This window comes from Haematobia irritans, chromosome 1 (assembly GCF_050003625.1).
Source record: "Haematobia irritans isolate KBUSLIRL chromosome 1, ASM5000362v1, whole genome shotgun sequence".
Classification (NCBI taxonomy): Eukaryota; Metazoa; Arthropoda; class Insecta; order Diptera; family Muscidae; genus Haematobia; species Haematobia irritans.
In genome coordinates this window covers 190,187,081-190,201,714 of record NC_134397.1, presented here as the reverse complement: position 1 = coordinate 190,201,714, position 14,634 = coordinate 190,187,081, and the positions used below count along the sequence as shown (strand labels likewise).

At 37.0% G+C, this 14,634-nt stretch overlaps 1 protein-coding gene across 1 annotated transcript in view; it reads right to left on the bottom strand.

Moving 5' to 3' along the window:
• Positions 1-14,634, bottom strand: part of LOC142234013 (odorant receptor 13a-like) — a 102,072-nt gene that overhangs the window by 70,546 nt on the left and 16,892 nt on the right. The window contains exon 7 of the mRNA XM_075305075.1: positions 14,552-14,564. Coding sequence (XP_075161190.1) covers positions 14,552-14,564 — 13 coding nt within the window. The remainder of the gene's footprint in view (positions 1-14,551; positions 14,565-14,634) is intronic.

Below are 14,634 nucleotides of genomic sequence, written 5' to 3'. Positions count from 1 at the left end.
AAATTGGCCTCTGTGGTCATATGAGTGTAAATCGGGCGAAAGCTATATATGGGAGATATATATAAATCTGAATCGATTTCAACCAAATTTGTCACGTATAGCAACAATGCTAATTCTACTCCCTGTGCAAAATTTCAACTAAATCGGAGCAAAAAATTGGCCTCTGTGGTCATATGAGTGTAAATCGGGCAAAAGCTATATATGGGAGATATATCTAAATCTGAACCGATTTCAACCAAGTTTGGCACACATAGCTACAATGCTAATTCTACTCCCTTGTGCAAAATTTCAACTAAATCGGAGCAAAAAATTGGCCTCTGTGGTCATATGAGTGTAAATCGGCCGAAAGCTATATATTGGAGCTATATCTAAATCTGAACCGATTTCAACCAAATTTGGCACGCATAGCTACAATGCTAATTCTACTCCCTGTGCAAAATTTCAACTAAATCGGAGCAAAAAATTGGCCTCTGTGGTCATATGAGTGTAAATCGGGCAAAAGCTATATATGGGAGCTATATCTAAATCTGAACCGATTTCAACCAAATTTGGCACACATAGCTACAATGCTAATTCTACTCCCTTGTGCAAAATTTCAACTAAATCGGAGCAAAAAATTGGCCTCTGTGGTCATATGAGTGTAAATCGGCCGAAAGCTATATATTGGAGCTATATCTAAATCTGAACCGATTTCAACCAAATTTGGCACGCATAGCTACAATGCTAATTCTACTCCCTGTGCAAAATTTCAACTAAATCGGAGCAAAAAATTGGCCTCTGTGGTCATATGAGTGTAAATCGTGCAAAAGCTATATATGGGAGCTATATCTAAATCTGAACCGATTTCGATAAAATTTGGCACACTTGACTATAGTACTAATTGTTCTTCTTGTACAAAATTTTAAGCAAATTAGTTTAAAACTCTGGCTTCTGGGGCCATATAAGTCCATATCGGGCGAAATATATATATGGGAGCTATATCTAAATCTGAACCGATTTCTTCCAAAATCAATAGGGATCTATTCTGAGCCAAAACACATACTTGTGCCAAATTTGAAGTCGATTGGACTAAAACTGCGACCTAGACTTTGATTACAAAAATGTGTTCACGGACAGACGGACATCGCTATATCGACTCAGGGGCCCACCCTGAGCATTTTTGCCAAAGACACCATGTGTCTATCTCGTCTCCTTCTGGGTGTTGCAAACATATGCACTAACTTATAATATCCTGTTCCACAGTGTGGAGCAGGGTATAAACATATGCACTAACTTATAATACCCTGTTCCACAGTGTGGAGCAAGGTATAATAAAATTTTGGTAGATTATTTTTGGCTCGAGTGGCAACCATGATTATGAACCGATATGGACCAATTTTTGTGTGAATTGGGATCGGCTATATATAACTATAGATCGACCATGTACCAAATTTCAGCCGGATCGGATGAAATTTGCTTCTCTTAGAGGGTGTGCAAGCCAAATTTGGGGGTCCTTTTATAGGGGGGCTATACGTAAAAGAGGACCGATATGGCCCATTTGCAATACCATCCGACCTACATCAATAACAACTATTTGTACCAAGTTTCAAGTCGATAGCTTGTTTCGTTCGGAAGTTTGCGTGATTTCTACAGACGGACGGACGCACATGCTCAGATCGACTCAGAATTTCACCACGACCCAGAATATGTATATACTTTACGGGGTCTTAGAGCAATATTTCGACGTGTTACAAACGGAATGACAAAGTTAATATACCCCCATCCCATTGTGGATGTTATAAAAATAAATGGGCACGAAAACAATGTACATGGCCTTATTGGCCATTTTATGGTTCTAGACATGTCTATCGTAACCTATAAAAATACTTTTTTCCCTGCAAGAAAGGAGAAAAATTTAATGGTCAGGTACATGATTTTCGCGACCATTTAATGGTCTCAAATTCTATCATTTAAATGATAGAACATGTTTGCGGCATTTGAGAACCATATAAATGCTTATTGCCACCATACATTTTTCTCCGGTAGAAAATTTTTTTTACAAAGACAAAATACATGATTTTCGCGACAATTACATATTCTAGATAAGCATTAAATGGATGCGGCAACCATGTCCAAACATGTTTTTCCTGTGCATTTAGAAACTTCTACAAAGACAGTCATTCACAATCGAATTACTTGGGTTGTGGTATCTTAAAACTTCTTAAAATCGTTTTCTAAATTGTGAGTTAGTCCATACGTGGTATATATGTATTAGACAAAAAAGGTATGTATAGGTAAGTTTACAAATAATTACGAATCGATATGGACTTTTGTACGGTACGTAGAGAGCCAGAATTGAAATATGGGGGTCGCTTATATGGGGGCTATATACAATTATGAACTTGATATGGACCAATTTTTGTGTGAGCTACATCTAAATCTGGAGATCGATTTATCTAAGGACTATACACCGATATGGACCTAGTTAGGCATGGTTTTTAACGGCCATATACTAGCACAATGTACCAAATTTCAACTGACTCGGATGAAATTTGCTCTTTCAAGTGGCTCCAAAACCAAATCTCGGGATCGGTTTATATGGAGGCTATATATGATTATGGACTGATATGGACCACTTTTGGTATGGTTGTTAAATATCATATACTACCACCACGTACCAAATTTCAACCAGAACGGATGAATTTTGCTTCTCCAAAAGGCACCGGAGGTCAAATCTGGGGATCGGTTTATATGGGGACTATAACATATATAATTATAGACTGATATGAACCAATTCCTGCATGGTTATTGGATACCATATACTAACATCACTTACCAAATTTCAACCGAATTTCAGCCGGATCGGATGGACATGCTCAGACGGACATGCTCAGATCGACTCAGAATTTCACCACGACCCATAATATATATACTTTATGGGGTCTTAGAGCAATATTTCGATGGAATGACAAAGTTAGTATACCCCCATTCTATGGTGGAGGGTATAAAAATTGAATTAAAATGACTTCCATTGTAGTTAAAATAAATAACATCTTTGGGAGGATATTTTTGCCTTTAGAAGAACTTCAAGATTTTTTTTTGCCGGGATCCTTTGATGTTGAATATAAAAAGGACCTCAATGCTACAATTTCTACGGACCGACTTTTTCCCACTTATACTTTTTTATGAACTAGTATCGTCGAGTTTGGCACAAGTTACTAGTTGAAAATTATCCAGCTGACGACAAGTATAATTAAATTTTAATTTTTAATATTACCGACACGGTATATCGACCGTGTCTTAATCACGCTACAAAAATACTTTTACTAGACTATAAAAAGTTTGAAAACTACAATTCTTTGAAATATCGTAAAATAATTCTACCCAAACTAACTACAATTGCCTCCCAATTGACTTTCAATTTTAGGTACAATTAAATCCCACTAGATTTACCGACACAATATCCATGGCAACTTATGTGAATCTCAAAGGTATGGACTGCATCACTTTAGTGCCATCAATATTCCCATTTGCCTTTACTAAGTGTTGGTAGAGTATTGTGGTCCCTCGACAGAGTATCCTTATGTCCTTTGTTTAAGAACAAAAAGGAGAAGAGTGTTGTAGAAAACAGGTAAAAAAAAAAACTAGAAACAATATCCCCACCCGAGAATGCGGAAATTATTGTAAAGAGTTTATTGTTAATGGATTTTTTTAATGAAATTAAATATTTTATGTTGGGTTATTGTATTTTGCTTTTCGCAAAACAGTTTCAAACAACAAGCCAACCAGGCATAAAATTACTTAGCAAGAGGTTTCTGGTCTGGTGACAACATTTTCCACATGAATGATGATTGAACAACAAAATTAGTAACATACCCTTTGATACATTTCCTTATGGTTTTTAGCAGTCAATGTTGCTGTTCTACATCGAATGGGCTTTAAATCATTAAGATGAAATTTAAGTAAATATATGAAAGTACCTTCCGCCAATATGGAGGGTATTAAGTTCGAGTTTAGCCGCTAAAAACGTAATTTTTTCACGATTACGTTTCTTTAATAATCCAATTTAAGGAATACAAACTTTGTGAAAATTTGTTTTGGGCTTTTCTCCATCCAGTTATAATGAAATTTGCAACAAATATGTATAATTTCAAGCATTTTTCTTACTGATTTAGTTTTCACTTTAGCGATTTTAGCGGCTAAACTCGAACTTAATACTCACCTATAGAGAGAAAATTAAGTTTTAGCCCTACAATTTCTTGTACTTAAAATAGGAATACTATTTTGAGTAGTAAAAAATACACCCTTTTTGATTTTTTTATCACCTACACTGAAAAACATTTTGTTGTGAGGCCAAAGATTTTATGTTCTTAAACTACGACTAAGAATTTTCAACTGAAAATTCTGAAAAATTCTTTAAAATTAATTAAGTTATTAAGTTTGTTGACTTTTTGTATCTTAAGAAAGATTTTGTTTGAATATATAGCTGGTATACTTTTCCAATTTTTTATAAAACTTAATATAGGGGATTTTATTTTTTACCCTAAACCACAAAGTGCACACAATTTTTTGCTGATTCAATCAAGGAATTAATTGATACATTAAATTTTTTAATTCAATCACAGTTTTAATTGGGCATACAAAAAACAAGTAAGTTCGGCCAGGCCGAATCTTATGTACCCTCCATCGTGGATTGCGTAGAAACTTCTACGAAAGACTGTCATCCACAAATTTCAACCCACATGGTTGTTAAATATCATATACTACCACCACGTACCAAATTTCAACCAGATCGGATGAATTTTGCTTCTCCAAAAGGCACCGGAGGTCAAATCTGGGGATCGGTTTATATGGGAGCTATATATTATTATGGACTGATAGGAACCAATTCCTGCATGGTTGTTGGATACCCTATACTAACATCACGTACCAAATTTCAACCGAATGGGAAGAATTTTGCTTTTCCAAGGTGCTCCGGAGGTCAAATCTGCGGATCGGTTTATATGGGGGCTATATATAATTATAGACCGATATGGACCAATTTTTGCATGGTTGTTAGAGACCATATACTAACACCATGTACCAAATTTCAGCCGGATCGGATGAAATTTGCTTCTCTTAGAGGCTCCGTAAGCCAATTCGGGGGATCGGTTTATATGGGGGCTATATATAATTATGGACCGATGTGAACCAATTTTTGCCTGGTTGTTAGAGACCATATACTAACACCATGTACCAAATTTCAGGCGGATCGGATGAAATTTGCTTCTCTTAGAGGCTCCGCAAGCCAAATCGGGGGATCGGTTTATATGGGGGCTATATATAATTATGGACCGATATGGACCAATTTTTTCATGGTTGTTAGAGACCATATACTAACACTATGTACCAAATTTCAGCCGGATCGGATGAAAATTGTTTCTCTTAGAGGCTCTGCAAGTCAAATCGGGGGATCGGTTTATATGGAGGCTATATATAATTATGGACCGATGTGGACCAATTTTTGCATGGTTGTTAGAGACCATATACTAACACCATGTACCAAATTTCAGCCGGATCGGATGAAAATTGTTTCTCTTAGAGGCTCTGCAAGTCAAATCGGGGGATCGGTTTATATGGGGGCTATATATAATTATGGACCGATGTGGACCAATTTTTGCATGGTTGTTAGAGACCATATACTAACACCATGTACCAAATTTCAGCCGGATCCGATGAAATTTGCTTCTCTTAGCGGCCACGCAAGCCAAATTTTGGGGTCCGTTTATATGGGGGCTATACGTAAAAGTGAACCGATATGGCCCATTTGCAATACCATCCGATCTACATCAATAACAACTACTTGTGCCAAGTTTCAAGTCGATAGCTTGTTTCGTTCGGAAGTTAGCGTGATTTCAACAGACGGACGGACGGACGGACATGCTCAGTTCGACTCAGAATTTCACCACGACCCAGAATATATATAGTTTATGGGGTCTTAGCGAAAAATTTCGATGTGTTACAAACGGAATGACAAAGTTAATATACCCCCATCCTATGGTGGAGGGTATAAAAAACAAGTAAGAAAGTCTAAAGTCGGGCGGGGCCGACTATATTATACCCTGCACCACTTTGTAAATCTAAATTTTCGATACCATATCACATCCGTCAAATGTGTTGGGGGCTATATATAAAGGTTTGTCCCAAATACATACATTTCAATTTCACTCGATCTGGACAGAATTTGATAGACTTCTACAAAATCTATAGACTCAAAATTTAATTCGGCTAATGCAATAGGGTGGAACACAATGTTAGTAAAAAAATATGGGAAACGTTTAAATCTGAAGCAATTTAAAGGAAACTTCAAAAAATTTTATTTATGATTTATCGCTCGATATATATGTATTAGAAGTTTAAGAAAATTAGAGTCATTTTTACAAATTTTCGACTAAGCAGTGGCGATTTTACAAGGAAAATGTTGGTATTTTGACCATTTTTGTCGAAATCAGAAAAACATATATATGGGAGCTATATCTAAATCTGAACTGATTTCAACCAAATTTGGCACGCATAGCAACAATGCTACTTCTACTCCCTGTGCAAAATTTCAACCAAATCGGAGTTAAAAATTGGCCTCTGTGGTCATATGAGTGTAAATCGGCCGAAAGCTATATATTGGAGCTATATCTAAATCTGAACCGATTTCAACCAAATTTGGCACACATAGCTACAATGCTAATTCTACTCCCTGTGCAAAATTTCAACTAAATCGGAGCAAAAATTGGCCTCTGTGGTCATATGAGTGTAAATCGGCCGAAAGCTATATATTGGAGCTATATCTAAATCTGAACCGATTTCAACCAAATTTGGCACACATAGCTACAATGCTAATTCTACTCCCTGTGCAAAATTTCAACTAAATCGGAGCAAAAAATTGGCCTCTGTGGTCATATGAGTGTAAATCGGGCGAAAGCTATATATGGGAGCTATATCTAAATCTGAACCGATTTCAACCAAATTTGGCACGCATAGCTACAATGCTAATTCTACTCCCTGTGCAAAATTTCAACTAAATCGGAGCAAAAAATTGGCCTCTGTGGTCATATGAGTGTAAATCGGGCGAAAGCTATATATGGGAGCTATATCTAAATCTGAACCGATTTCAACCAAATTTGGCACGCATTGCTACAATACTAATTCTACTCCCTGTGCAAAATTTCAACCAAATTGGGGTAAAACTCTGGCTTCTGGGACAGTATTAGTCCATATCGGGCGAAAGATATATATGGGAGCTATATCTAAATCTGAACCGATTTCAATAAAATTTGGCACACTTGAATATAGTACTAATTGTTCTTCTTGTGCAAAATTTTAAGTAAATTAGGGTAAAAGTCTGGCTTCTGGGGCCATATAAGTCCATATCGGACAAAATATATATATGGGAGCTATATCTAAATCTGAACCGATATCTTCCAAAATCAATAGGGATCTATTCTGAGCCAAAACACATACTTGTGCCAAATTTGAAGTCGATTGGACTAAAACTGCGACCTAGACTTTGATTACAAAAATGTGTTCACGGACAGACGGACAGACGGACATTGCTATATCGACTCAGGAGCCCACCCTGAGCATTTTTGCCAAAGACACCATGTGTCTATCTCGTCTCCTTCTGGGTGTTGCAAACATATGCACTAACTTATAATACCCTGTTCCACAGTGTGGAGCAGGGTATAAAAACAAACAAATACTTGGGTATAAAATAAATTGATTGCATTGATGCTGATTGCAAAACTTACTTAATTAACATATACCCTGCTCCAGGGTATTATAAATAAGTTAGTGCATACTCGTATGTTTGCAACACCCAGAAGAAGACGAGATAGACACATGGTGTCTTTGGCAATAATGCTCAGGGTGGGTCCGTGAGTTGAACTAGCCATGTCCGTCTGTCCATCCGTCCGTCTGTCTGTGAACACATTTTTGTGATCAAAGTCTAGTTTAAGTTCAATCGCCTTCAAATTTTGCACAAGTTCCTGTTTTGGGTCAGAATAGAACCCTATTGATTTTGAAAGAAATCGGTTCAGATTTAGATATAGCTCCCATATGTATCTTTCGCCCGATATGCACTTATATGACCAAAAAGCCAGAAGCCAGAGTTTTAACCTAATTTGCTTGAAATTTTTACACCAGGAGAACAATAGGTACTGTAGTCAGGTGTGCCAAATTTGGTTGAAATTGGTTCAGATTGAGATATAGCTCTCATATACCAAAATATCCTGGGCAGGATTGCACAGTGGGGCATTTTTCCCTATGTGAATCCATCCAAGTTAGTATTTTTCCACTAAATTGGATAAAACACAATTTTCTGGATTGCTTTCGAATATAGCGACCATATAGCCAGAAAGTACACATTACGACCTTTCTCCTGATACCAAAATATCCTGGGCAGGATTGCACAGTGACCTGAATTTATAAAAATTAAGGATCCATTAGTGCGGTTTTATTTCTACAATATCTCAATCGTTATTGTGTTTTTGATCTATGTGACCTTATTTTCTGAAAGTGCGCTCCTAGGCCTTTATTATGGCATCACACTTGTCGCTTAGTTCATTTATTATTGGTCCAAATTAGTCAAAATATATATAACAATTTTTTTGTCGCCTTAGCATATTTCAATTAACTCATTCGGTGCGCGGCTAAATCTGTCCGGTTTGTGTCTTAGCTATTTACAATTTACAATTTATCTTCACGCACATTCAGATTTCTATATAGCTTCCATATATATGCTTTTCCGATTTGGGCAAAAATGGCCGGCAACTCTCTTTGTCGTCTCAGCGGCTTTCGGTTTTCGATTTCCCCCCGATCCAGACATCCTGGCTGTCGACAAACGTTCCCCAAACACTTTAATTTGGCAACTTTTAGCGATTTTGCCAGCTTTGCGTGCGAGTAGCTCGGATTTTCGCGATGCGCGAGCAAAATTTTGATACGCTGCTTTTCTTGGTTGGACTGCATTTTGACAACTGAAGAGTGAATTCCAAAATCAAAATGGAAGCAATATTCTACACACACACCTTCAAAATGAGGGGTGTTCAGGTTTTTTAAATGCAAAATTGAAAGAAATATGTAATATTGTGTGCAAAGTACAGCTCGCAGTTTAAGTCCGATAATCCTCAAATTTGGCACAGAGTTTTACATTTGGCTCAAAGGCAATCGCTATTGATTTTGAAAAAAATCGGTTCAGATTTAGATATAGCTGCCATATATATTTATCACCGATCTGGTCATAATTGACTTATTTATCAACGTATTTTCTCAAAATTTCTGAAAGCCACATTTTTTTTGGGCCTTTCGTAAGATACGCAAAATATCAGCCAAATCGGTTCAGATTTAGATATAGCTCTCATATATATCTTTAGTCCGATTTGAACTTATATGACCAAAAAAGCCAGAGTTTTGTCCTGACTTGCTTCAAATTTTGCACAAGGAGTACGTTGAGTAGTATTGTTAATTGTGCTAAATTTGGATGAAATCGGTTCAGATTTAGATATAGATCCCATATATATCTTTCGTCCAATTTCGCCTAATATGGCCTCAAAACCTAGAGTTTTGTCCTGATTTTCTTCAAATTTTGCACAAGGAGTACGTTTAAGAGTATCGTCCAATGTGCCAAATTTGGTTAAAATCACTTCAGATTTAGATATAGCTCCCATATATATCTTTCGCCCGATTTACACCCATAAAGGGTGATACGGTCAAAATTTCGTCAAGGGAAAACGCGTGTAAATCGGTGAAATCGTTTATTTAAAAAATCAAATTAAATTTCTTTTTCAAGTTCAATTAGTATAAAATTCAGGAAAAATATTCAGTTAGGCTTTCGCATTTCCAAATCCGAATTGCCGGGCCTCACGCTTGACACCTGCCATCAGATTTTGTACAGCATCCTTGTCCACCTTCTTCGCCGCAGAAAGCCAGTTTGCCTTGAACTGCTGCTCGTCCTTAGCAGTTTTTTTTGGACTTCTTTAGGTTCCGCTTGACAATAGGCCAGTATTTCTCAATTGGGCGGAGCTCTGGCGTGTTGGGAGGGTTCTTATCCTTGGGAACCACCTGAACGTTGTTGGCGGCGTACCACTCCATGGTCTTTTTACTGCAATGGCAATATGCCAAATCCGGCCAAAACAGTACGGAACAACCGTGTTTCTTCAGGAAAGGCAACAGACGTTTATTCAAACACTCTTTCACGTAAATTTCTTGGTTGACAGTCCCGGAAGCTATGAAAATGCTGCTTTTCAAACCACAGGTACAGATGGCTTGCCAATCGAGATATTTCTTTGCGAACTTTGACAGTTTTATGTGCTTGAAAATATCTGCTACCTTTCCCCCCGATCCAGACTTCCTGGCTGTCGACAAACGTTCCCCAAACACTTTAATTTGGCAACTTTTAGCGATTTTGCCAGCTTTGCGTGCGAGTAGCTCGGATTTTCGCGATGCGCGAGCAAAATTTTGATACGCTGCTCTTCTTGCTTTGACTGCATTTTGACAACTGAAGAGTGAATTCCAAAATCAAAATGGAAGCAATATTCTACACACACACCTTCAAAATGAGGGGTGTTCAGGTTTTTTAAATGCAAAATTGAAAGAAATACGTCAAGTTAATATTGACCAAATTTTGACCGTATCACCCTTTATGACCACTGAGGCCAAAATTATTCTCCCATTTACGTTTTTTGCTGAGATAGCAGAATTATTATTCTAACTATGCATGTCAAATTTGGTCAGAATTGGTTCATATTTAGATATAGCTCCCATATATATGTACGCCAAAGTAGGGGAAATATGGTAGAATGTTTCATATTTTATACCCATTTTCAATGGGAGTTTCCTCCAATTGACTCGATAGTTTCCACAGAGAATACATTTAATATGCTATTTAAGTGTGTCATATTGATCTAATATGGCCTAAATACCCACATTTTACACAAAATTCTGTGATGATTTCGTCATATTGTAAACATACTCTACACACTGTAGTGCCAAACTTTCCACAGAATGGTCGAATTTTAAATAAAGCTCCGACTTGTGGAAATATCGCCCGAATTGGCCAAATAATATATCATCTTGACGAGTTTTAACCAATATCCTTGTAAAATCGCCACTGCTGTGTAACAAAAATTATAAATATTACTCAAATTGTCCTATATCTCGAATACATATGTATCGCCCGATAAATCAAATGCTCTTTTGTACAATTGCATCAAAATTGCTCTAGCTTTATATTTCCCATATTTTTATACCCTCCACCATAGGATGGGGGGTATATTAACTTTGTCATTCCGTTTGAACCACATCGAAATATTGCTCTAAGACCCCATAAAGTATTTATATTCTGGGTCGTGGTGAAATTCTGAGCCGATCTGAGCATGTCCGTCTGTCCGTCTGTTGAAATCACGCTAACTTCCGAACGAAACAAGCTATCGACATGAAACTTGGCACAAGTAGTTTTTATTGATGTAGGTCGGATGGTATTGCAAATGGGCCATATCGGTCCACTTTTACGTATAGCCCCCATATAAACGGACCCCCAAATTTGGCTTGAGGATCCTCTAAGAGAAGCAAATTTCATCCGTTCCGGCTGAAATTTGGTACTTGGTGTTGGTATATAGTCGCTAACAACCATGCAAAAATTGGTCCACATCGGTTCATAATTATATAGAGCCCCCATACAAACCGATCACCAGATTTGACCTCCGGATCCTCTTGGAAGACCAAAATTCATCTGATTCAGTTGAAATTTGGTACGTGGTGTTAATATATGGGCTCAAATACCCTTGCAAAAATTGGTCGAAATCGGGCCATAATTATATATAGCCCCCATATAAACCGATCCCCAGATTTGAACTCCGAAGCCCCTTGGAAGAGCAAAACTCATCCGATTCGGTTGATGGTAGTATATGGTATCCAATAACCACGCAGGAATTGGTTCGTATCAGTCCATAATTATATATAGCCCCCATATAAACCGGTCCCCAGATTTGATCTCCGGTGCCTTTTGGAGAAGCAAAATTCATCCGATCTGGTTGAAATTTGGTAGGTTAGGTTAGGTTAGGTTAGGTGGCAACCCGATGTATCAGGCTCACTTAGACTATTCAGTCCATTGTGATACAACACTGGTGAACTTCTCTCTTATGACTGAGTGCTGCCCGATTCCATGTTAAGCTCAATGACAAGGGACCTCCTTTTTATAGCCGAGTCCGAACGGCGTTGCACATTGCAGTGAAACCACTTAGAGAAGCTTTGAAACCCTCAGAAATGTCACCAGCATTACTGAGGTGGGATAATCCACCGCTGAAAATTTTTTTGGTGTTCGGTCGAAGCAGGAATCGAACCCACGACTTTGTGTATGCAAAGCGGGCATGCTAACCATTGCACCACGGTGGCTCCCTTATAGTAAATGGTATCCAATAACCATGCAGGAATTGGTTCGTATCAGTCCATAATTATATGTAGCCCCCATATAAAACGGTCCCCAGATTTGATCTCCGGTGCCTTTTGGAGAAGCAAAATTCATCCGATCTGGTTGAAATTTGGTACGTGGTGGTAGTATATGAAATTTGGTACATTGTACTAGTATATGGTCGTTAAAAACCATGCCTAACTAGATATATACAACCCTCAGATAAATCGATCCCCAATCACACAAAAATTGGTCCATATCAAGTTCATAATTGTATATAGCCCCCATATAAGCGACCCCCATATTCCAATTCTTGCTCTCTACGTACCGTGCAAAAGTCCATATCGATTCGTAATTATTTGTAGACTTATCTCTACATACATTTTTTGTCTGATACATATATACCACGTATAGGCTAACTCACAATTTAGAAAACGATGTTAGGAAGTTTTAAGATACCACAACCCAAGTAATTCGATTGTGAATGACTGTCTTAGTAAAAGTTTCTATGCAATCCATGGTGGAGGGTACATAAGATTCGGCCTGGCCGAACTTACGGCCGTGTATACTTGTTTTTACTAACAATGTGTTTCATCCCAGGGTGTTAGCCGATTTAATTTTTAATTCTAGCGATTTGGTATAAGTAACAAAAATTGACTCCAAATCGGGAATATAAATAATATAAAACAAGTAAGGAAAGTCTAATGTCGGGCGAGACCGACTATATTATACCCTGCACCACTTTGTACAAATGTGTTGGGTGCTATATATAAAGGTGTGTCCCAAATACATTTATTTAAATATCACTCGATTTTGACAGAATTTGATAGACTTCTACAAAATATATAGACTCAAAATTTAAGTCGGCTAATGCACTAGGGTGGAACACAATGTTAGTAAAAAAATATGGGAAACGTTTAAATCTGAAGCAATTTTAAGAAAACTTCGAAAAAGTTTATTTATGATTTATCGCTCGATATATATGTATTAGAAGTTTAGGAAAATTAGAGTCATTTTTACAACTTTTCGACTAAGCAGCGGCGATTTTACAAGGAAAATGTTGGTATTTTGACCATTTTTGTCGAAATTAAAAAAAACATATATATGGGAGCTATATCTAAATCTGAACCGATTTCAACCAAATTTGGCACGCATAGCAACAATGGTAATTCTACTCCTTGTGCAAAATTTCAACTAAATCGGAGTTAAAAATTGGCCTCTGTGGTCATATGAGTGTAAATCGGGCGAAAGCTATATATGGGAGCTATATCTAAATCTGAACCGATTTCAACCAAATTTGGCACGCATTGCTATAATGCTAATTCTACTCCCTGTGCAAAATTTCAACCAAATTGGGGTAAAACTCTGGCTTCTGGGACCGTATTAGTCCATATCGGGCGAAAGATATATATGGGCGCTATATCTAAATCTGAACCGATTTCGATAAAATTTGGCACACTTGACTATAGTACTAATTGTTCTTCTTGTACAAAATTTTAAGCAAATTAGGGTAAAACTCTGCCCGAATTTAGACTTTCCTTACTTGTTTTTTACTAACATAGTGTACCATCCCAGGGCATTAGCCGACTTAAATTTTAAGTCTATAGATTATAATTTTTTTTCAGATGGAGTCAGATTTAAATGTATGTATTTGGGACAAAAACCTTTATATATAGCACCAAACACATTTGACTGATTTAATATAGTATCGAAAATGTGGATTTACAAAGTGGTGCAGGGTATAAAATAATCAGCCCGCCCTACTTTAGACTTTCCTTACTTGTTACTAATTCAGTACGGATGCTATATGGTATGATATAATAAGTCCTGCCCGACTTTCATCTTTACATTCTTATGATTGAAATGGGAAAAACGACCTTGCTTATATTTAGTACAAATCATTGGATTCATGTTTGTGATAACCTTATGCTATTTTATGATGTAAGCAATAAGGTTATATTTTTTGTAAATCTGGCAATGGCAAGAGGTTATGTTCCAAGAATATTACTTAAATCCTTTTTATTGATAATTTAACTCTTTTCTTTCATACATAGAAAAACCACACTATACCATTTGGGGTTTGTTTGCATTACCCACATTCGGAAATCTAACCAAAAAGTATAACCTCAGGCTTACCTAGTAAATTGACCTTTGTATAAAAAAATACATTGATTTGTTAAATCACTTGTTCAAATACCAATGCCATTTAGGTTTTTATG